Source organism: Cibotium barometz, chromosome 53 (genome assembly GCF_041138505.1).
Source record: "Cibotium barometz isolate CiBa-2024 chromosome 53, ASM4113850v1, whole genome shotgun sequence".
In the NCBI taxonomy this organism is placed as follows: Eukaryota; Viridiplantae; Streptophyta; class Polypodiopsida; order Cyatheales; family Cibotiaceae; genus Cibotium; species Cibotium barometz.
Window position 1 is genome coordinate 24,316,342 of NC_141098.1, and position 24,175 is coordinate 24,340,516.

The 24,175-nt window shown below is 44.5% G+C and overlaps 1 protein-coding gene across 4 annotated transcripts in view; it reads right to left on the minus strand.

The window, feature by feature from the left end:
• Positions 1–392: 392 nt before the first annotated feature.
• LOC147608437 (uncharacterized) overlaps positions 393–24,175 on the minus strand; it is a 30,804-nt gene continuing 7,021 nt past the window's right edge. For 2 of the 4 annotated variants that reach the window (XM_086789534.1, XM_086789536.1), the window contains exons 8-14: positions 21,298–21,380; positions 20,879–20,957; positions 19,870–20,716; positions 19,421–19,519; positions 1,556–1,720; positions 1,090–1,324; positions 393–957 (exon numbers count right to left, since the gene is read on the minus strand). In XM_086789534.1, the coding sequence (XP_086645660.1) occupies positions 816–957; positions 1,090–1,324; positions 1,556–1,720; positions 19,421–19,519; positions 19,870–20,716; positions 20,879–20,957; positions 21,298–21,380 (1,650 nt within the window). In that variant the 3' untranslated portion in view covers positions 393–815. Of the gene's footprint in view, positions 958–1,089; positions 1,721–19,420; positions 19,520–19,869; positions 20,717–20,878; positions 20,958–21,297; positions 21,381–24,175 lie in introns of all 4 variants that reach the window. The other 2 variants (XM_086789533.1, XM_086789535.1) reach the window with 1 other exon arrangement.

Consider the following 24,175-nt stretch of genomic DNA (forward strand, 5'->3'; position numbering starts at 1 on the left):
TGGTGCCTGTGTATAGATCAACAGATTAATGCCTCGTTGAAGCTTTTCAGCAAAGTTTGGGATCCCAGTAACCTTAAGAGGTCAACAACTTGCAAAAACCCTCTTACCACTTCTCCCTAACTCAAAAAATTGATATCTTCAACAAAAAAGTATTACTTGCTCAAACCTATGCAAGAGCAAATCAGTGTCATACATAGTGTGCACTGATGAACCGACATAAAATACAAAAGCCCAAAAGAATGAAAGCCATAAGCGTATAGGATTGCAAAACCCGCAATTTCTGGGCACCAAAGTTCAGACCCTTGCTAATGTGCAAAGGATTTTGAACCCCCCGTGCCCGAAGTTGCTTGAATCTTGCATCCAGCATAGAGTTCCATGTAACATCAAAAAACGATTTGTAACTCGAAATATTTACCTGCACACTTCTCTCGTCTGTGTATACTAACATCTGATTACCAATTAACACTCGAATTACATACAAATCCTACCAATTCTGGGTAGTAGTCTTGAAAAGAGAAATCACCCAGACACCAATTGTGAAGACTCTTGACTTACAGGTACACAGTGCTAATACAGCACAAGCCAATCTCATAAAATGAATCAGATAAACTGAGAAGGCTCCAACAAATTCCCAGTGGTAAAAATACATGTATTGTGACTTGGCACGTGGTACCTAATCACCCAGCGTATTGAGGATGAGAAGGGTAAGAAAGCTTCACTGGAGAATATGCCTAGCTTTCAAGAATCTCATCTTCTGTTTCTAGAAAGAGCTGCTGTTGTAAGGAGCCGAAAAAAACACCCTTGTGAAACAGCACTCATGACCTCAGATGCTTACCCAAGTGGGAAAGCAGACGCACGTTCCTCTTCCCAAATTCTATAGTTTCTAGCCTGTCATCATCAAAACTCACAGTGAACTGTGACTGCAAAACTGAAACTTCAGTAACCCTTCCTTTGCACCTGTCCAACCCCAAGAAAGAAGACAGGAAAAAGGGCTTGTTATGATGACGTTCAAGAAAGCCATATACATCAGATATTAAGGCAACCTTGGCTTAGACTTTGTAAGCAAATATAAGCTGTGACTGTACTCACCATGACCTGTCTCTGAGACGAAAAACTTCAACCCTTTTACCAACTGCATCTCTACCAAGCTTCTGCAAAATCCAATTGTCATCCGAAAGCTTCCCATCTTCCCCTTTCACACGTGATTCAGCCTCCTGTTCGTAAGCAGCTGGTTTCCCCATCTCCAACGAATGATGTTTCTTTCTCTTTGACCGCTGCCCACGAAGGGTGTTGCCATTACCATGCTTTGGAGATGATTCTCTCTCTGCATTTCTCAAAACCACATCATTATCACCCATCGGTTGCTTCAATTTCAGTTTGAAAGAAACTTTGGAAACCGAATCCTTATTAGCTAATTCCTCCTCTTGCGAGTTTCCACTAGGATACGATTTCAATCTCTTCCTTGGAGACCCTGATGAATCTTCATCTTGACTCATCCCTGATGTTGCATCCATTTGCATCCTTGTGGCCATGATTGATGAGGCACCTTGCTTACCAGATGAGGTATCGTTTGAGGTATCGTTCGAGTCTGACTCTTCATCTTCATACGTGTCTTCAAAACTTTTAGCAGGTTTCTGCACATTTGAATCCTTGTCACGATACTTCACACTGGGCATGCGACGCGCCCTGACATTGTCCCCCTGAACTCTCCAGGCATGGGCTGGAAAAGCATCAACAAACAAGATCATCAGGTTTTTGTTATTTTCTAAATTACTCATTTCCAGTATTACTCTCAAAAGCAACAACTCAGACTCTAAATTTGATCACACATGCCCTCTCCTCATACTTCCAATGAGACAAAAAGCAACGATACCATGCCCAAACCAGTAGCTATTAAGTGATTTGTTGTAAACAGAGAAAGGGGAAGCAATTGTGAAAACTACTATATCCCACCCCCCAAATTTCAAAAGAAATAATATAACAATCCTACAAAGGACAATGGTCAACCAAACGAGAACTCATCACGTGCACCAGAACCAGACGGGGTCTTCCCCAGGACACAGCACGGGGGCCTCTGGCTCCAAGAACTCAACTACTCTGGCATACGTCTCCTTCACTCTTTTCAAGGTGCTGACTGTGGCGGAAATGAGACACACCTGTGAGAACAGAAATGCAGAACTGTAGGAGAGAGAGAGAACCTGTATAAACTCTACTATATAAAAAGGATCCGGTACAATGGTGTGTGGGCGGGCTGAGTGCAATATATACTACCATGGGCAGCAGGTCAGCCAGTATAGAACAGGCCAACAGCCCATAAAAGATGCCCACGATTGGGAAAAATCCAGTCGGCCAGCACTCAGTAGAAACCTCCTGGTCGGCCAGCACTGCTACAGCCGACAGCAGAAAAGAGACCCCCCACAAGTCCTACAAAACTGGGAAAAACATGGACAATGAGGAAAAAATGGAGAAAGGTCCTAACCCGGGCGGGCACACCCACAATCCCTATGGTACAGACAGGGGTGACTGCTAACACTCCCCCTCAGCTCCTGGATGTGGAACCAACCCCAATGAGCTGAAGTGCTGACGGAGTATCTGCTGAGGTAGAGGCTTCGTGAAGAGGTCCGCCACATTGTCTGCCATCGAACAAAAGATAAGGAAGATGTCACCAGCCAAAATCTTCTCACAAACAGTGATATTGTATCTCTATGTGCTTGGTCCAGGCATGGAAGATCGGGTTCCGAGCAATAGCTATACAGCTCTGGTTATCGCACTGGATGACCGTGGGTTCCTTCTGTAGAAACCCAAACTCGCAAAGTAACCTCCACAGCCACACCACCTCGCAAGTAGTAGCACAAGCACCCGGATACTCTACCTCAATAGAAGACAAGGCAATAGTTGGTTGCCTCTTGCTACTCCAAGAAATAGCTCCTAAGCCAAGGGTAAATCCATAGCCTGATGTAGATCTCCTCATGTCTGGATCTCCTCCCCAATCAAAGTCCATTGTCATAGAAGAGTCCAAGATACTTTGTACCCTGCAGATACCGCAAGATCCACAAACCTACGTCCCAATGAGCATTCAAAGGTGTCTACATAAATGAGCTCAACAGTCCCACTTGAAAATCCAATCTGGTGTTCAGCAACCAAATCAATGAACCAACAAGATTCCGATACAAGGAGGCATCAACCTACTCACAAGGATCATGTACTGTAAGTTTGGTATTCGGGTCCATCGGAGATGAAATAGGCTTGCAGTTCTCCATCCCAAAGGCCTCCAGCAACTCATGAACATACCGCTGCTGAGAAACAAAGAATCCCCTTTGGGTCTACCAAATCTCCAATCCCAAAAAGAAATGGAGTAAGCCTAAATCCGTCATCTCAAACTCCTTTGACAAGGCAGCCTTCATCACAACAATGTACTTGTCAAATCCCCAAGGATCTCCTCGTAGAACGCTCCCGGTTCAAGACTCGAAACCTGCAAACAAACAAACAAACAACAAGGGGGTGCTGACTCACCTCCCAACCATGACAGCCGTGGGCAAGCCCACAATCTTGGCTGTCCCCACCGAGCCACGAGCTGAGCTAACTAGGTTGACGTACCGACCAATCTCCTCCTCGCGACGTCCCATACCCCCACGAAGCTACCCTCGCGGGCCTCGAGATTGGCCTCGGCTGCGTAAAGCAGGTGCACGTCTGCACTAGATCCAGGCTCCAAGACCATAGAGCTCTCACAAACTCGCGAGACTCTCTATATCAATAATGACTAACCTTGGCCACCCTTTTATAGGCTCTTGGCCGGTCATCGGGTGTCCACACTTGGGCGCTCGCCCGTCCATACTTGGGTGCCCGCCCGTTAGTCTATCCCTAACTCAGCTCGCCAATCAGCCTACCTAGCTCCAAGCTTCCCCAAACCTCGAAGCTAGTCTTGCGTGCGTGTAGCACACGATAGATACACACTGTGCACATGACAGTACTCCACATGACCGCCAGTGAGAATAAGATCATTCACACAGAGGATAATCAAGGTGATCAGTCCGCGTTCCCGAAAGAGATAAAAGTTTGGATTGCAAATCGATCTCTAGAAACCCTTTCGCAGAAAGAAGAATCAATCTTGTGATTCCAAGCCCTAGGAGCATGTTTAAGACCATACAAGGCCTTCCTTAACATGTAAACCATATCCTTTGATCCCGGAACTTCAAAGCCTAGAGGTTGCTCAACATACACCTCCTCCATTCAAGAACGCAGATTTCACATCCATCTGATATACCAACAACTGCTTAGAAGAGGCAAGGGCAAGAACTGTCAGAATCATGGTCATCCTAACTGTCACTGCAAAAGTGTCCTCATAGTCAATGCCAGGTCACTGAGCATAGCCCTTAGCCGCAAGTCTAACCTTGTTCTTGTCCACCCACGCATCAGACATATACTTGGTCTTGTAGACCCACTTGACACCAATGACTGACCATTTTGACGGCCTCGGAACCAACTCCCAAGTGTTATTCTACTGAAGTAGGCTCCTTGTCTCGAATGATAGGAGACATCAATGCATAGTTCACCTATAACAGCTCCTCTGATTAATTTTTATCGCAAACACTGTGCGATCTTCAAGGTCCATTCTCTGTGGTCCACTTGGAGGGATACTCCATAACACCCGACTCTCGAATGGTGTCCAACAACCACTTTGGTACTCAAACAGAACGCACAGCCTCCTGCTGCTCCTGGGACTCATCTCCAACCTCGAGCTCAACCTCTACAACTGACTGAGGCTGGCTAGTTGGAACAATAGCCTTGGAATCATCCTCATACTCATCTGGTTCTCCAAGAAGTGCTGGCTCCTCAACAGTGGAAGCTTGAACATGCTCATCAAAGACAACAACCCCGTTCCGCTCTAGGTCATATAACCTATAGCCTTTGGAAAGAGAGTTATATCCAGCGTCACCACGAAACGTTTCACCCTGTGACAGGCACCAACTGAAATACCGGACCTAAACGCTTGTGTGTGTGTGTGTGTGTGTGTGTGTGTGTGTGTAAAGTCAAGAGAGATAGATGCAAGGTCTACTATTTGTTAGTACAAAAATCTCCGAAACGTTTCACCCTGAAACGCAGAGTTTCAACCCGAAACATTTCACTCTGTGACAGGCACTAACTGAAATGCCAGACCTAAACGCCTAGGTCTACTATTTGTTATTAGTATAATCAAAATTACTCACATAATACATTATAACACAAGTATAAAAGACATCTCTACTATTAATATTTAAACTTCAAATCTAAAAGTTTCGTAAATTTAGGCGTTTCACTCTGAAGGTTTCACTGGGCGTTTCACTGGAACGTTGAAACATTTCATGCGTTTCAGAAGTTTCACGTTTCAGGCTACCTAAAACGCGTTTCACAATGACCATGGTTATATCCCACAAAGACGAGCTTCTGGGACTTTGAGTCAAACTTCCTCCTCTGCTTCTTTGGAATGTGAACATAGGCATCACTCCCAAAAACACGGAAATGGGAGACATCTGGTTTCCTCCCAAAATAAGCCTCAAATGGAGTCATCTTAGGTACTGAAGTCGTCGGAGATCGGTTGAGGGTATGGACAGTCGTAGCCACAGCCTCTCCCCAAAGTGGACAAGGAAGATCAGGATGCTCCAACATTATCCTCGCCATCTCCACCAGTCCTATTCTTACGTTCAACTACTCCATTCTCTGAAGGCGACCCTGTATTGGCCAACTACCGCTTAATGCCATGTTCCGCACAAAAGCATTATAAGAAAACTCCCCTCCTTTGTCAACCTGAACAATCTTCACCAGCGATCCAGACTCCTTTTCCACCATAACATGCCAATCCTTGAACCGTGCAAAGGCTTGGTTCTTTAGGGAAAGAAAATACACCCATGTGAACCTACTACAATCATCCACAAGCAGCATGAAATACAAGGAACCTCCCAGAGATGGGGTCTGCATAGGTCCACACAAGTCAGTGTGTACAAACTCCAAAGGTTTCAAAGCCCGCCTAGTAGCATGCTTCGAAAAAGACTCCCTGTGATGCTTACCACGAATGCAAGAACTACAGTGTCCCTGCTTGCTGCCAACATGGCAAGCCATCCATCGTTTGGTCTCGGAAAGCCCGTCGCAACGCATCCACATTCAAGTGGCCAAAACAGAAATGCAACAAATCACCGAGCTGAGTACCTGTCAGAGAAGAGAGTGCTGAGAGTTTGATCCCATTCTCCACTCCGCCTTCCCAAACAACCTAGCCACTTGCTTTGTCCCGAAGAGCAACAAAATGCTCATCAAACTCCACCCGCGTGCCAGTCTTGCAAACCTCATGCACTGACAAAAGATGAAAGCCAAGGGATGGGACATAAAGGACCCAGAGGAATGCTTCCCCTCTCTACCATTGGGAATAATCTCTAACTAGCCCTCACTGTGAATGTAACTCGCGGGGGGCGGGTGCCCGGGGGACTAGGGCCTTTGACACACTTGTTGATACCATCAATGCATATTAAAACATTTAAACATGGCCACAGCCTTAACACATATCCATCATCACTTTGCATAAAACATAAAGCTGGACAAAACATCCACAAATGCTGAAAATGGATCTTGCACATGTGACACCGCATAGAGGCCGGAATGGGCCGACCCCCCCCCTTGGAGTATTTTATTACCCAAGGAGAATAATATCATGTACAAGCTTTGAGGGCCTTACTCTCCCCACGGGAGATGCCGGATTAACCCTATACAAATGCCATAGCACAGCCCAACACAAGGCAACCAAGCCGGAACATAGGCTGTAGAATGCCGAGCCAACAATATAATCCATATACCTCCGTGTGGGTACTGATTCTTCCCCGAAAACCACGGGTCTTCATGCAATAGAGCTAGTACAGTAAGTACAACTCTCCATTCAGTCGGTACAGCAGGTACAATGGTTGGTACAGCAGGTATAGTGGCTGGTACAGCCGGTACGGTGGCTGGTACAGCAGGTACAGCAAGTACAGAAGCAGGTACAGCAAGTACAATGGCTGGTACAACCGGTACGGTGGCTGGTACAGCAGGTATAGCAAGTACAGAAGCAGGTACAGCAAGTACAGTGGCTGGTACAGTCGATATGGTGGCTGGTACAGCAGGTACAGCAAGTACAAATGCTGGTACAACACATACAATGGCTAGAAATCATAATAAATGATTGAATACCCTTGCCTTCACTATTTCTTCGCGATGGAAGCCTCCAAAACAGTCCCATACAGCCGGTATTCTTCATGGGCAGCCTTCAAGTGAGAGAGAAAGAGAGTAGCCATCATTAGAGAAGCCTTCAACGGTGGTAGAGGCTAGTGTGCAGCAAGAGAGCCTCCATTAATGAAGAGAGAGGGCTCCAATTTATAGATTTAGGCCTCCCATGAGCTAAAATGGCAAGAGAAGGCTACAATGACAAGTGTGAGGCCACTTGTCTCACTTTGATCCTTTTTTCTAACAAGTGTCAGGCCACTTGTCTCACTTTGGTCCACTTTCTTGCCACATGTCCCAATCTAAGAGATGGGTCCTTCCATAATCTTTACCTCTAAAAATATCCCAAATGGTAGACATTCTGTCATAGGCACTTTGCCAACTCTTGGTATCTGCTCAATTCCAGATGTAATGACGCGAACAGAATTTCCATCGGAGTCGGGCCAAAAATAGCAACTCTCCTAAATTTTAGGAGTGTGGTTCTTTGTATTCTAGGATAATCCCCCATTCCCAAAGCTTGTACTTTCCAAATATTTAAGCATCCTGGAGTCCACCAGACCCCTTTTCAGACTGGGAAATGTCCAGGCTGGTGACATCCTCCCCAACTTCTTAAAAGTTGTCCGCAACTTTAAGCTTTAAGCCATATATTCAAGATATAATCATGTCCCATCAAGTGGGCGAGACTAGACAGTCTCAAAAATCCAATATGACTGAAATAATCCATGTCCCAAATAAATGGGCGAGAGAAAACAGTCCCATAAGTCAAGATACCATAATCATGTCCCAAAATAAATGGGTGAGACAAAAAAGTCCCATAAGTCCAGGTATCATAATCATGTCTCTCTGTCCATACTCTAAGTTGAATCCAACTCCAAGAAGCAATTACTCGTTCCCCAATCCCCAGTGTCACGTCAAACGCATGCTACTCTCCACTGGCTTCCATGCTTACATATGCAAAGACCAGGCAGAGAAATAGAAGACCGATTGACCGTGCACGCGGATGTAGAACGTCCACTGGATCTGAGCGCAGACGTCAAGTCCCCAGCATACCACATTCCAGTCTACTGACACTTGGCGTAGACATAGTCTCCTGCCAAGAAGGTGTCAGTCCACATGACCCTTGGTATAGACATAAGTCCCCTACCAACTAGGCATCATGTCCACTCTTACCACTTGCACTCCGTGTTGGTACTCTGAACACACACCTTGGAGGAGAGGTGGACTCAAGTGTGTAACATAAAATAAGAATCACTCACAGGCATAGATAGTTTATAGGCATATCTGCTACACATAGTTCATAGGCATTTCGACCACCAGTAGTTTTACATGCATTTCGGCCGCCAATAGAAATCCTCGATCCATGAGATAACCACGACTTCCATAAAATCAATGCATCCCAAATAAAGGGAGCCAAAAAGAATAATCCATAAACCTGAGGATGGATCCAAATTCCTAGAAAAGAAGTCCAGGAATCCATACACCTGTATATCATAATCCTTGTATACCATAACTCTTACCACATACTCCGTGCTAACCACACACCTTGGAGTAGAGGTGGACTTTATCCATAAAAGCATCATATCCATGAGATATCCAAAGATTGCTTCTCTATAAACTCGGACAGATTCGTCCATAGAAATTGCTTGTGAAGCCCAATATCTATATAAATCTCGTCCAAGAAAAAAATCTCCATAGATATAATCCATCCCAATAAAGGGAGCCATGAAAAGAATTCATCCCATTAAAGGGAGCCATAAACAATGTTTCCCTGAAACCATCTCAAGGCAAACAACAACACCTTTCTCCTTGCATAGCTATACAAGGGTTAGTGAACATCAAAAACACTTCATAGCAAAAGTACTAACTTTGCAAACTCAAAGTATACTTAGCTTTTCTTTGCCAGGTTGGTCATGAAGCCAAAAGAAATATCTCGTCACCATATCCTTAAGATATATCTCCATATAGCTTGCCTATAAGTTTGATAATATAATCCACAATATCCATATGGAAAGAGTGCTAAACGTGTGCACATAAAGCCAACTCCATACTTCCAAGATAAATTTTGTGAATTCATAAATCCTTAGACCAAGCTGCCTATTGCTCATGCTCTTGCTTTCATAGGCTCTGAAGTGGCTGGCCATGCTTAATAGCAATGATGGTAAGTGTGGTCCCCACTCCAGATCTTTTCTCTTCCTTATTGATAGAAAGAAGCCTCCGCTTCCAAGGAAGCCTATGCTCTGATACCAATGTAACTCGCGGGGGGCGGGTGCCCGGGGGACTAGGGCCTTTGACACACTTGTTGATACCATCAATGCATATTAAAACATTTAAACATGGCCACAGCCTTAACACATATCCATCATCACTTTGCATAAAACATAAAGCTGGACAAAACATCCACAAATGCTGAAAATGGATCTTGCACATGTGACACCGCATAGAGGCCGGAATGGGCCGACCCCCCCCCTTGGAGTATTTTATTACCCAAGGAGAATAATATCATGTACAAGCTTTGAGGGCCTTACTCTCCCCACGGGAGATGCCGGATTAACCCTATACAAATGCCATAGCACAGCCCAACACAAGGCAACCAAGCCGGAACATAGGCTGTAGAATGCCGAGCCAACAATATAATCCATATACCTCCGTGTGGGTACTGATTCTTCCCCGAAAACCACGGGTCTTCATGCAATAGAGCTAGTACAGTAAGTACAACTCTCCATTCAGCCGGTACAGCAGGTACAATGGTTGGTACAGCAGGTATAGTGGCTGGTACAGCCGGTACGGTGGCTGGTACAGCAGGTACAGCAAGTACAGAAGCAAGTACAGCAAGTACAATGGCTGGTACAACCGGTACGGTGGCTGGTACAGCAGGTATAGCAGGTACAGAAGCAGGTACAGCAAGTACAGTGGCTGGTACAGCCGATATGGTGGCTGGTACAGCAGGTACAGCAAGTACAAATGCTGGTACAACACATACAATGGCTAGAAATCATAATAAATGATTGAATACCCTTGCCTTCACTATTTCTTCGCGATGGAAGCCTCCAAAACAGTCCCATACAGCCGGTATTCTTCATGGGCAGCCTTCAAGTGAGAGAGAAAGAGAGTAGCCATCATTAGAGAAGCCTTCAACGGTGGTAGAGGCTAGTGTGCAGCAAGAGAGCCTCCATTAATGAAGAGAGAGGGCTCCAATTTATAGATTTAGGCCTCCCATGAGCTAAAATGGCAAGAGAAGGCTACAATGACAAGTGTGAGGCCACTTGTCTCACTTTGATCCTTTTTTCTAACAAGTGTCAGGCCACTTGTCTCACTTTGGTCCACTTTCTTGCCACATGTCCCAATCTAAGAGATGGGTCCTTCCATAATCTTTACCTCTAAAAATATCCCAAATGGTAGACATTCTGTCATAGGCACTTTGCCAACTCTTGGTATCTGCTCAATTCCAGATGTAATGACGCGAACAGAATTTCCATCGGAGTCGGGCCAAAAATAGCAACTCTCCTAAATTTTAGGAGTGTGGTTCTTTGTATTCTAGGATAATCCCCCATTCCCAAAGCTTGTACTTTCCAAATATTTAAGCATCCTGGAGTCCACCAGACCCCTTTTCAGACTGGGAAATGTCCAGGCTGGTGACAGTGAATTGGGATAGTGGATTTGTCACCAATAAAGATGTAACGTGTCTGCCGTCGAAGATCCTGTAATAACTCTCGGGAAGGAGTCATGTGTCTGGAAGCACCACTATCAAGAATCCAATCCTGAGTATCCCTTGCGGTGAGACCAACTGCCTCCCTGCTCGAAGAAGAAGAAGCTCCGGTGTCCATAATCTCCAAGTGCACAAAAGTTGGAGTCTTTGTAGCTGCAACTGAGGAATCAGCACCTTTCTCGATGCTCCACTGAGAACATTACCTCCAATAGTGACCCTTTTGGCCACAATGGTTACAGGTATGTTCGGCCTTCAAAGCATCACGCTCTGAGTCGGGCTTCTTCTCAAAAGACTTTGCCGGTGAAGACTTCCCATTGCACTTCTTGTTGTCGTCGTTACGGCCTTTCGACCACTTGCCAATCAAAGACTCTAAGACAGACTCTATCATTACCTTCCAGATCCCATAGTTGGTCCCCGACAGTTGGTCCACTGGGAATGTCGGGAGGGTGGGGATCTTCACATGCTTCTCAGCCATCCCGAGCAAATCTGCCATCTCGGGGGTTCACAAGGTCTTGTGAAGGGAGGGTGGGTGGGAAAAAAAATGAAGAAGAGGCTACAACTGCTATGCAAGGTGGCTGTCCAACAATGATGGCCGCCTTCTACTTGCTTCTCCACGTCCCAAAGAGCGTAGAAATTCTCCAATCAGCACCAAAAAATAGTAAACCCTCAAGCTCTCACTGTCTCCAAGCTTCAAGCCACCTGGGGCTCTGATACCATGTCGGAATGGGCAGCGGAAATGAGACAAACACTTGTGAGAACAAAAATGCAGAACTGCACGGGAGAGAGAAGCTGTATAAACTCTACTATATACAAAGGATCCGGTACAATGGCGTGTGGGGGGGCTAAGTGCAATATATACTACCATGGGCAGCAGGTTGGCCAATATAGAACAGGCTGACAGCCCATAAAAGATGCCCACAACTGCGAAAAATCCAATTGTCCAACATCACACCTGGTCGGCCAGCACTACTACAGCCAACAACAGAAAAGAGACACCCCCCACAAGTCCTACCAAACTGGGAAAAACATGGACAATGAGGAAAAAGTGGAGAAAGCTCCTAACAAACTGGGAAAAACATGGACAATGAGGAAAAAGTGGAGAAAGCTCCTAACCGGGCGGGCACACCCACAATAGAGACCCTCATTCCTTATGGTACAAACAAGAGATGACTGCTAACATAAACTCCTTGATGTGCCTAGTCCCAGCTGTATAGCTTGGACAAGGTTTCTTTTGGTTTCTTTGTTATTGATTTCATGCATGTACTAGAAATCTAGTACAAGAGCACCCTCATACTTGTACCAAAGAAATACTCCTTGGAATGAAGTTTTTCCGAAGGGGAGGCGGCCCGTTCTGGCCCCAGTGATGTGTTGAGAGAACAACTTTTCTTCAGCTCATTTGTTTGCAAGTGTATTCAATCTTAGGATCAATATTACGCAGGTGCCCGCGCCGTTACAATCTCCCTCCCCAACTCCCCCGATCTAGACTGGAGGACCACAAGATAGACGACCTCCCAAGCTTGGATCCCCCGAGCAAGTTTCCATACCGTCTGTCCAACAAGGCAATGGAATCGGAGTTGGACTACCAACTCCAAGAACTGTTGCAATCTGGCTTCATACGCCCTAGTGCGCTGTAATTTGCAGCCTCGATCCCGATTGTGTGTGTACTCAATAAGCTGACTATCAAGAGTAAGTTCTCTAGAGGCTGAATGGGACCAAGGTGTTCTCGAAACTTGATTTGAAGAGTGGGTACCACCAGGCTAGAATTGTTGAGGGAGACATCCCCAAGACAGCCTTCCATACGGAATAGGCTTACTATGAATTTGTGGTCATGCCTTTTGGCTTGACAAACGCCCCAACCACATTTAACCGCATGATGATGCGGATCTTCAAGGACTTAATTAGAACGTGTGTGTTCATATTTTTGAACAACATACTGGTATTTTCAGCTTCGGTTGAGCAACATGACATCGATGTGGAGAAAGTTTTGAAGTTGCTAGAAAGCAACGAGCTCTATGTCAATGAGAAGAAGTCGGAGTTTTATCTCTTCGAGATTCACTACATTGGATACATAATCAGTGCCGAGGGCATCAGACTTGATCCGGCCAACGTGGCCGTGATAGTCAATTGGGAAATACCACAAACCACATACGACATCAAATCCTCTGTGGGCATATGCCAAGCATATTCCATCCACATTGACAGATTCTCTAACCTCTCAACGGATCTTACAGATCTGCTTAAGGATGTCAAGACTACAAGGCAAAGAATCCGAATGACTCCACAAGCATTGGCGGCATTCAAGAACCTCAAGGTGGCTTTGTCACAAGCTCCTTGTCTAGCGCTTGCCTCGTGGGATGAGCCGTTCCAAGTAATCACCAATGCAAGTAACATCATGATTGGAGTTGTGTTACAACAGAATGGCCATCCAGTAGCTTACATGTCCTGTAAGTTACTACTCGTTTGCAGAAAAGTGTTATTGGGTGTACGATCAAGAACTCCTAACAGTAATTCAGGCCCTGAAACATTGGAAGCATTTCCTTTATGGCCGAGATTTGAGGTTCGCACTGACAATCAGACATTGCGTTGGATTCAGACAATGCTAAGTGCACAGTGGAGTGATCGTCAGCACCGCTAGGGCCAAATCTTCCAACAATTTAGTAGTATGATCGAGTATCTTCCATGAAAGGCCAACCCAGTGGTCGATGCTTTGGGCAAGAAGGGAATGGTGACCTTGACTCAGAACACTAGACTCGACCTTGTTGGTACAGGACTAGATGACATGAAGCACACTTAACGCAGATTCCAAGAAATTCGGTACATAGTGGGAGCAAGCATTGGATGCCACAAGACCATGCCACTTTTTGGTACGAGATGGTTGGCTTTTCCAAGGCTAACTTTGTGTCATGAAGTCGTTCAGGGCAGCTCTTCTCCATGACACCCATGACGCCATCACTGGTGGTCATAGGGGCATGAATTCGACTAGAGAGAAGCTAGAAAGGCAATATTATTGGCCAAGAATGAGAGGAGATGTGTTCACTCATGTGCAACATTGTGGCGTTTGTCAGAAAGTGAAAGCTCCTCGTGGAAAGAAGATAAGGTTATTACAACCTTTACCCATTCCCGAAGGACCCTTCCAAGATATATCCATGGATTTTGTCACAAATAAGCCTCCCAATCTGTGTAAGCGTAATACTCAATGCTTAACTATTACTGATAGATTTAACAAATTTGTTATGCTTATTCCATGCAGGGCCAATGTTGTTGCCCATTTGTTCATTCGGCATTGTATCCGATTGGTGGGATTCCTAAGACCATAGTGTCAAACCGAGATGCCAAGTTTACCAGTCATTTTTGGAGAGCATTGTTTAATAAATTTGATACTAAGCTGAATTTTTCCACTGCGTTTCACCCAAAGACTGATGGCCAGACAGAAATCTACAACTAGTTGGCCTTCGACGTGCTGAAGTGTTATGTTCACGATCAGTAAGATAAGTGGAAATCATATTTGTCTTTAGTTCACGTAGTTTTGAATAATTCATTTTCTTCAGCTATTGGCAGAACTCCTAATGAAGAAGTGTTTGGAAGACCATTCTAGTCGCTATTGATCACAATCTCGTCTTCAGTACAGAATGATCTAGTGTTACCAGGATATTTTGGAACTAGTTAAAGAAAGGTTGGCTAAAGGGCAGGAGGCCTACACTCGACAAGCCAATAAAGACCGAAGGGATGTGAAGTTCTCGGAAGGAGATTGGGTTTATCTTCGAATTATGAAGCAACGACTCAAACAGGTGGCAAGCGATGTCCAAAGTTATCGTTCAAGAGCTTCAGACCTTTTCCTATCCAGAGAAAGATCAACGAGGAATCAATGAAGTTAAAGCTACCTCTGAGCTGGACTATGCACGATGTGGTCCATGTCAGTTGGCTAAAACCATATGCAGGTCCAATCCCTTCAGAAATGAAAGACAAAGCGGAACCAAACATAGTTGACAGACTATCTGGAGGCTATGCAACTTCCGTCAAGTTAAGTAGAAGGAGAAGTCACGTGCATCCCGCACTTGGATACCACGTGGACATATCTTAACAAAAGGTGCAAGACCTGGAGTGGAAACTAGTCCCATGTGAGCCCAGTCCATGTTGAGTCAGCTAGGGTTCCACTCTAAGCGTCCAAGGTCAAGTGTGCATTGTCCAGCACATGAAGCAATGCCAATCCATACTGTGAGTCTCCCTCTCAAATGATGTCAAATGTTCTAAGTGTTGGGTTTGCAAACGGACACCAGGCATCTGTAGGAAAACATGTAGGTTGCATGTAGGACGGGGCCAGCCCTTAGGGCCACCCCAAGAAGGGGGTGTTGCATCCCTTGAATGGGCAAGGAGTAGGCCTTATGCCACCCCAAGGGGCCTAAGGAGGCCCAAGGCTTTGCCCACCAGCCCAATGAAGAGCTCGGCAGGCTGTCGGCCAGCCCAAGGGACTTCGCAAACCAGCCGACAGGCCCAGAGGTCTTGCCCAGCCAGGCGGCCAAACACTTCATCTAGTGTGAAAACGCATAAAAAGGCATTTATTTATTCTGCAGCAGGGCGACCCCTGTAAAGCCAGCCAACTAGCATCTAGAAGTGCTATAAATAGCCAAGTTAGAAAACAATCCAAGCATCTCATAATTCACAAAGGACTTGCTGAATTCCAAGGACCAAGACAGCCAAGGGGAACTCTCAGCCAAGGTGAAGAGTGCACGTCAAGAGCCAAATTTTTACTTGCAGAATTTGCATCATTCAATACACCATTCGTGGTGGGGGGCCTACAGAGGGTATTCGGGAGCCAATACTGTGTCCGATTCTCTCTCTCTCTCTCTCTCTCTCTCTCTCTCTCTCTCTCTCTCTATGTTGTGCGTTATCTTCATCGCGAACGTTTGCTGAATTCCTGAACAGATTCTATCCACCAAGCTTCCACATGTTACAGGTGTCCATGGAATATCTCATTATGTTATTTTCTTGTGTTGAAATGTGATTGAATGAATGGTTTATAAACTGTCATATTGTCCTAATCTCTGTTTAATAGTTGAGTACAGTTTCCCTTGAACACCCTACCAGGGTTATATCATATGTTTTTCAGCTTTATCTTGGCATACGACATTGACCAATGATGAGAGCTTTTATGGTGGAAAGATTGCCTTAAGCACGATGCTGTTAGCAATCAGGATGATCGCTGCAAATCAATCTTGATGCGGTTTGTTCTTATGAATTATCACGATGAGATAAAGAGGCAATAGGAGCACTTTGCTCAAAGGAAGGTGAGCAAGTTGTTGCTCATGCTCCACATACCATTCGATGGTTGAAATAAGTGGAGCGGTTTGTAGATGGCTTGAAGCCGTTCTTGCACGCTGATGTTTGTGTACAACAGCCGACAACCCTCCAGACGCCAGGAAGGCCCTAAGCTAGGGACTCGAATCCAGCAAAAGAAGGGTCGAAAGATTCCACATGATAAAGAGTTGTTAAGGCCATGGAGGATAAGAAAAAATTCTAGTGAGGAATCATCATACAACTCTCTCACGAGCTAAGTGGTTGGCCGATCAATGTTTCAAGTGTGACTTCACAGAGTACATCAAAAGGATTGTTTGGGAACAATGAAGGAGCAGTCCAAGGAGGGGGCCTCTTCAGGAAGGATAAGTGATGCCGGCGGGAGTATCTAGGCTCTTTTCAGTTCCCAGCTAGTCACACACCAAAGGTGCAGGATTACGTCAAGCTGGAGAAGACTGTGTGCAGGGATTTCACCAGACCACCACGACATTCAAAGAACCATCAAGCCAATTATGCAGAGTCAAGCTAATTACATCAAGCTGGAGAAGACTTTGTGCAGGGATTTCACCAGACCACCACGACATTCAAAGAACCATCAAGCCAATTATGCCAAGCTCGAGAAGACTTTGTGCAAGGATTTCACGAGACCATCATGACATTCAAAGAACCATCAGCCAATCAGTGCATATGAGAGCTAACCGAGCAGTGGGAGTTTTCCACCAATGGTTCCCCTAGGTCATGGGCATAGGAAGAAGTTTCCAGCCCAATGTATGTGGAAGTATCTTCACAATCATTGAAGGAGTTGGGTGGAGAACCTTTGACTTCAATGGTGGTCACCTCAATTTTTGCACCAATGCACCAAAACTCTTCACAACCCTTTGTAGTTTTGAGCAAAGTGTCTTCAATTTTTGATGTCATTGATGCACCACAAGTCTTCACCGCAAGGGGTCATTCTGCTTAGCGTGTCCTAAAAGGGGGCAAATTTCTTGGATGCCGTTGTTGGAAGGTTGGCGATTTCGAGCATGTGATCTATGGCTAGAAGGTTCCTTGGATTATCCCGGTGTTTTGGGAGGTAGCTCACCGGGAGATGGGAGCCCAGTGGAGGGATGCTGCAGTGCCCGTTGGGGGTTTCATGGTGCTCGATGGTGATGCGTCTCCTACATGCGTTAGTCTTCCGCTGCGAATTCCGACATGGTATCAGAGCCCGGGTGTGTGGGGTCTTGGGCAGCTCAGGCGTGTGTGGTCCTGGGTGACCCCCTCGCGCCTTGGTGGCTTGCGGAACTCAAATCGAGGGAGGGTGTTGGAAGGTTGGCGATTTCGAGCATGTGATCTATGGCTAGAAGGTGCCTTGGATTATCCCATAAGTGGAAGCATGGGAAGTTGAAGAGCCATATATAGGCTTGAGTGGCACCTTGTCATATTCATCTCCTCCGGCTGGTGTTTTGGGAGGCAGCTCACCGGGAGATGGGAGTCTGGTGGAGGGATGCTCCAGTGCCCGTTGGGGGTGTTCGTGGTGCTCGATGGTGATGCGTCTCCTATGTGCGTTAGTCTTCCGCTGCGCATTCTGACAGCCGTAAGACTATGGCCAAAGTTTTTGCTTCAGTGTATCACAGGATGTATTTCTTGCAAGATGTTCCACATGAAGGTGTCCATCATGAGGACCAAGCATTGGATCCCAATAGGATCCCAATAGGCAGGGAAATGTTGTACGAAGCATACACTGTTAAACAGGTACTAGTGGATACATGGTTGATGTAGTAATCTTGAGAAGTCTTGTGTTTCCTTTTGATTTGTTCATGGACAGGCATATGTGGGGTTTTGTGGAGACGGGGCTGGTGGTCCATATGCAGAGATCCACATAAAGCTGGAGGTCTTTTCAGAATTATTTTCAACTGGGCCAGAGCTTATACAGGAGAGTGCTTTTTAGGAGTCCACGCTTCGACAAGAGGTGTCAAACCAATAGCCAATTCGTCTTCTGGAGGAGATAGGTCAGCAGCATCGCCAGGAATTCCTAATGCAAGTGTTGGTGTTGACGACACGAGGACAAAACGTTAGCCGTTGAAATGGACGCAAGGAAGTCTCCCAGCTTTCTTGCTAGTCGATTCCTTGGGGAACATTTGATTGGGGTTTTTGCACCCATAATTCCTTGGGCCAAAAAGCTGCCCTTACACAGTCTCTCTGATTTTGTAGCAAGAGCAAGGTATCAATTTAGAAAAACAATGGGTATAAAAGCCACCCAATATCTTATCTAAACTCTTGATGTGCTTACAAGATTCTAAACCCGTGTATGTGCTTACCCCCTCCTTCACAAAACTTAAAGAGTCTCATTTGGCCTTGCATCCTCGAAGGTTGCAACCAATCGTGTCTCAGGTCTTCCTATGGACTCCCTGACTATGATTTTATCAAGTAGGGTTGGAGAAGACTCTTTCAAACTGTGCATGATGATGAGACGATCACCTACTTCTTGCAACATCAATGCCCTGAAGACCTATTATTCATCATCTACTTCCATCTGAATCATATACAACATTGTGAGCTCAAAGTAGCTACAATGAGACCATATAAGGCATCACCAGAAGCACTAAGGCAAGCACAGGGCCATGCAAGGCTGCATCTTGGCAAGCATGATGGCGTAAAAGGTGCCAATTAGGGGCTGCGGGCAGGGTCAAGCTTCAGAAAATGGACTGAGCACCTAGTCAGCCATTTGCAGCAGCTTGAGGATTATTCAAAGCTTGCTCCCCTCCCCTCATGAAACCCTTCAAGTCGTTTCAACATCCTCCACCTCACTTGCAGCCCACTCCCTTTTTACATATGCAGCACCTGAATTTGTCTTCAACAATTTCTCTGGAGCAAGATGCGATGCACAATACACAATACATGACACCAAGAGGGGCTGGTCTCCCACCCCTTTCATTTCTTGCTTTCACCAACTGCACCAGGCAGGGACACTGGCCTAACAACACATTCACAACATCACAGTCAATCCGACAATCAATCATTCATGTGTGTTTAAGATCTCACACTTCCTTTGTGGGAAGCATGACTTGAATCCTTCAAGGACTCCCTGTTAGCTAGAATTTCCATACAACTGTTTAGCTAGGCCCTAAGGGTTTCAGAACAGCTGAACCAAACAGCCCAAATCAGCAAAACCCTATGACATAAATACTCTAACATCATTCCAAGCTGGACACTTCTGTATACCTTCCATGTTCTGCTGTGGCACCGCACCAGAGTTGTCAAGGTAAGGACTTTGAAAACCATATCCTCCTTCCTGCAGGGAATCACTAGTCCCTTCAGATCCTGCCAATGCACATAAAGCTTTTACAGTGTAACCCACATGTTTATAAAGCAGACCAGGTGTCAAATATCATTACATTACAAAGAGAAAAAAATATGTATGGAGCTTGTAAAACTACAAAAAAACATATGCTCTTAAAATACAACAAGACTAAGTATTAAAAGGAAATGGCTTTGAGCAGGTGCAATTTTTTGACCTCTAGCCTAAACAGAATGAAGCCCCATTGGCCTGCTCTCTCTTATGGATAATGAAAATAGAAAGGCAGGCAAGACCAGCCTTTGCTAAGAAAGTGTAGAAAACTCCACTTGCCAACAACATGCCTACATAGATGCAAGAAGAGAAAGCAGCCAACCTTCTTCATCGGAATGGAACTGATGAGACTGTCTCTGATCCTCCGTCATTGTAGCTAAAACTGGACGAATCTTCATCACTGTCTTATTGATGCCCTTTTCTTTTGATGAAAGAGGCAAAAAGGCATTTGTCCCTGTCTTATCCTTTGCATTGTTAACAAATTTTACCGTCTTGACTGGATTCTCAAGAGCGCCTTTATTCTCGAAAGGGCTAGCAATTTTCTCAGCAGCGTGCTTATTTTTTGTTCTATTCAACATATTCTTCTCATCAAATACAAGAGTAGAAGACTTAACATATGTATTGGCTCCTCCTGCATTTTGATCGGCCAAAAAAAACTTCCCATTGCCTGCTGCAATGGACTCTCTTGCTTGAATCATGTACTTGGTCAACTTAACAACTGAACTGTTCTTCTTCTTGTGCATTTTTTGAGAAAATGAAGCACTACGGTGCCCCCTCTCTTCCATGGCACCAAGCCCTCTCTCATCTGTATTGTGGTGCTCGCCTTTAGATTTGTTCATATGTGATTTAGGCAGAGTAATTTTCAGTTTTTTGATGGTCCCACTGGTTCCAGCCTTTTCAATCTCATCATTTTTATTTTTTCCAAATTCCAATTTTTTGGATGGCTTCCCACCTCGATCTTTTCCTTTCAAAGGCAGCACTTTAACTGCCTTCTTCATCAAACGGTTTTCTGAGACCTTATAATCGTCTTCATCATCTGAGGGACATAGCTTCAAATTTTCATCCTTTGAAGGAAGCCCTGCAGCAGCTTGATATTGATGTATCAAATCTCTATCAGTTTCATCCCTCCTCCTCCATAATTCATCAGCTGCATCATCCATATCCCTTACCTACAAACAAACAGGTCAAAATAAGTCCCTTCTACAGAGAGATTGCATCTACTGAACAAAAGCTTTCATCAATTTTGATAAACACAGAAGTAAAGTGTGCTATTAATAGATAAGATGGTCAAAGACAAATATGAGATGCAGCAGTTTGGATCTGGTAGTTACTCTGTGAGAATCACCACGGCAAGCAGCACATGTATAGTGCAGGTTGTTGTCGAGCTGAAATTCATGATACTTTTCATCACTGCCAAGCGTTTCAAAAAGCAAAATCAAACAACATGTTATATAATTCTATGTAACACTTCAAAACAAGTAGAGAAAGGAGCATAACATTTCATAAAGTTTTGAAGAATTTCAGGCATGTATCACTGCTAGCAGCATGCAAGTCTCTGATGTTAAAATAGTTCACGAGACTTGCTAGAGTAATTACGACGTTCCATAGGTGTGGTGAATATGTGCTGACACATAAGGAGAATGGGAATTGAAGCAGCCACAGGCTTCTAAAATTCAGTTGTGAACAAAACATACTATTTATAGTAACCCCCTTCGTTAAATATTTCCAGTCAGAAGGCACTGCAGTGTACCTTATTCCATCACAATGAGCATGAACCCAGTGTTCACAATTGTCGCAACAAACCATGGGAGAGGCCTCAGAGTCCCTGTACACCTGCAATATTTTTTTACAAAACAGCACCCTGTACATTTAGTGCCATAGCTCATTCAAACTAAAAGCAAAAAATGTGCATTTGACTCTCACTTCAAAACACAATTCATCAAGGTATCTCTACCAGCATATGCAACCAAAATTTTACTATGCCCAGAATATGCCCTCACTATGTGCCACCAAGACAAAAGGTGGCAGGATTTTGCAGTTACGAGGCAAAGCCAAGCCCGTCCACATATGAAAACAATGAAATGCCCATGCTTGTAGTAGTGAAATAGGTTTCGGTAGCTTATAAAATGTTTGGGCGTTTCGCTCAAAAATCCAAAGACGTGTTGGCTTGCTCAAGGTAAGGGGTAAACCTATGTTTGGCTTCTGAAATTAATCTAAGTTTTTATGAATGATGGATCATGTGCTTGAAGATTGTACAATATCTCATCTCTAAATATTTATTTTTTATATGGTTGAATCTCTAAAGTTGAGAACAACTTTTGCTAAGCTGGGAGGGATGTCACCAGCCTGGACATTTCCTTGTTTTCATATGTGGACGGGCTCTAGTGAACTACAGATGCCCAAATGATTATGGATGTACTTGCTTTGGAAATGGGGGATTATCGATTACAAGAACCATGGTGCCAAAACCAAGACCTTGGGCAAGAAGGTGGACATCAGAGGCCAAGACTAGCATGGGAAGCACGTCAAGCACATCTTGCAAGCCCTGAGGATTTGAGGAATGTTTTGGGCATGGAAACAAGCTTTTATGGTGGACAAGTTATAAGTTAGGCTCCTCATATTTTAAAGGCTTCACACTCGTTTAAATAAGGTGGGCTTTTTATGGCTTAAGCACCCCATATTTAACAAGTTTCACAATCAATATTACAATATAGACTGGACACCTCAAGTTTGGGCACCCAAGCCACGAAAAAAGGTAAGAAATAAACATGAGCTTCAATTTTGGACAGTCTACAAGTGGTTGACTATTCTACCAGCCATGGACTACCATATTCTAAGGTTAATTGACGTTAAAAATGGTCATTTCACTCTTCATCGCAAGGAGTTTTTCATCACCAACTTACACTGAAGCACACCTCGTCACCATCTACTCATACTACTGTTGCATCTATTTCTCACCATACAGCCTGCCGTACTATTGTACCAACTGAAGTACACCTGCTACTGCGCCTAAATCTGACGTGCTTTGTTCTCAGGCTGCCATATAGATCCGTGGTTACATCCATAGTGCTCTTGACTTCATTGTAACTGAAGACCCGTGTTGTACTGGTTGATCTTGCTAATGTACCTGCTGAAGTACTTGTTGAATGTTGTACCGGCCTGTACCCTGTACCGGCTGGTTTGGGTATGTACTTGCTGAAAATCGATTCTTGGGCAAGTATTGAATGCTGTATCTGCTGTAGCAATGTTTTCATTATATGCATTGAAGTCCTGTGTATGGGGAAGATCAAAACCTATTACAGGTGGGGGTTTATATCTTAAAGCCCTTCTGTATCTACATTGGAATATGTATTACGATAGTTTGGCCTTTCTCTGGTGTGGGAGAAGGAAAGGCCACTGCCACTGCCCAGGCACATAAACAAAATGTCACCACCAATAATAAGCCTACTAGCATCGCTTCAATCAAAGGAAGGCCACTATCGTTTCACTTTGCCCCAGTAAAGTCTAGACTTGCCATTAGCATTTGGCATGTGATGCCTAGCAGCAAAGCAGGTCTGACAGACAGGATATGCTAAACTCTACCAAGCCATAAAATCTATTAATTGTGCATATCTCTATTTTCAGATAGTATGTGGATTCTGATAATTTTGGTCACGGTTGTGTTTAATATTATTATTATTATGAATTGATGGTACGAGAAGTGTGTCAAAGTCCCTAGTCCCCTAGGCGCTCCAGTTATACACTGCCACTTGCCTAGGCACATAAACAAAATGTCACCACCAATAATAAGCCTACTAGCATCGCTTCAATCAAAGGAATATATACCTAGATGAATCCAAGAACATGCCCAAATTCACCTTATAAGAAAGTGCAATTTATAACCTCATGATGGTAGTCATCCACAAGACAATAAACCATCAACTCCATCATGCATAGCATGGACAAGATACTATGAGGACTAGATACTATGGCATCCCCACTAACGTCATTAGTGCCCAATAGTGGGTGTAGAACTTGGTATCAATATATGCTCCCACACACACACCCCCCACGCACACACAGAGCATACATTCATACAAAGGTCTATGTACTAAGTTTCTATCAGAGCTCCGGGGATATAGGGCAGACTCAGCCATAATGCAGCCTAGCACCAAGGATCATAACAAATAGAAAGAATTATTACAACAAAAAGGTAGTTGATAGGGCATATGCACCACTAAAGATAGAAAGAATTAACACAATATCAACTGGCAGCAATGTGGACGAAAACTTCATAATGTAAAATCAAAGGAAGGCCACTATCGTTTCACTTTGCCAGTAAAGTCTAGACTTGCCATTAGCGTTTGGCATGTGATGCCTAGCGTCTGACAGACAGACAGACAGGATATGCTAAACTCTACCAAGCCATAAAATCTATCAATTGTGCATATCTCTATTTTCAGTTATTATGTGGATAGTGAAAATTTTGATCATGGTTGTGTTTAATATTATTATTATGAATTGATGGTACGAAAAGTGTGTCAAAGTCCCTAGTCCCCTAGGCGCTTCGGTTATACACTGCCACTTGCCCAAGCACATAAACAAAATGTCACCACCAATAATAAGCCTACTAGCATCGCTTCAATCAA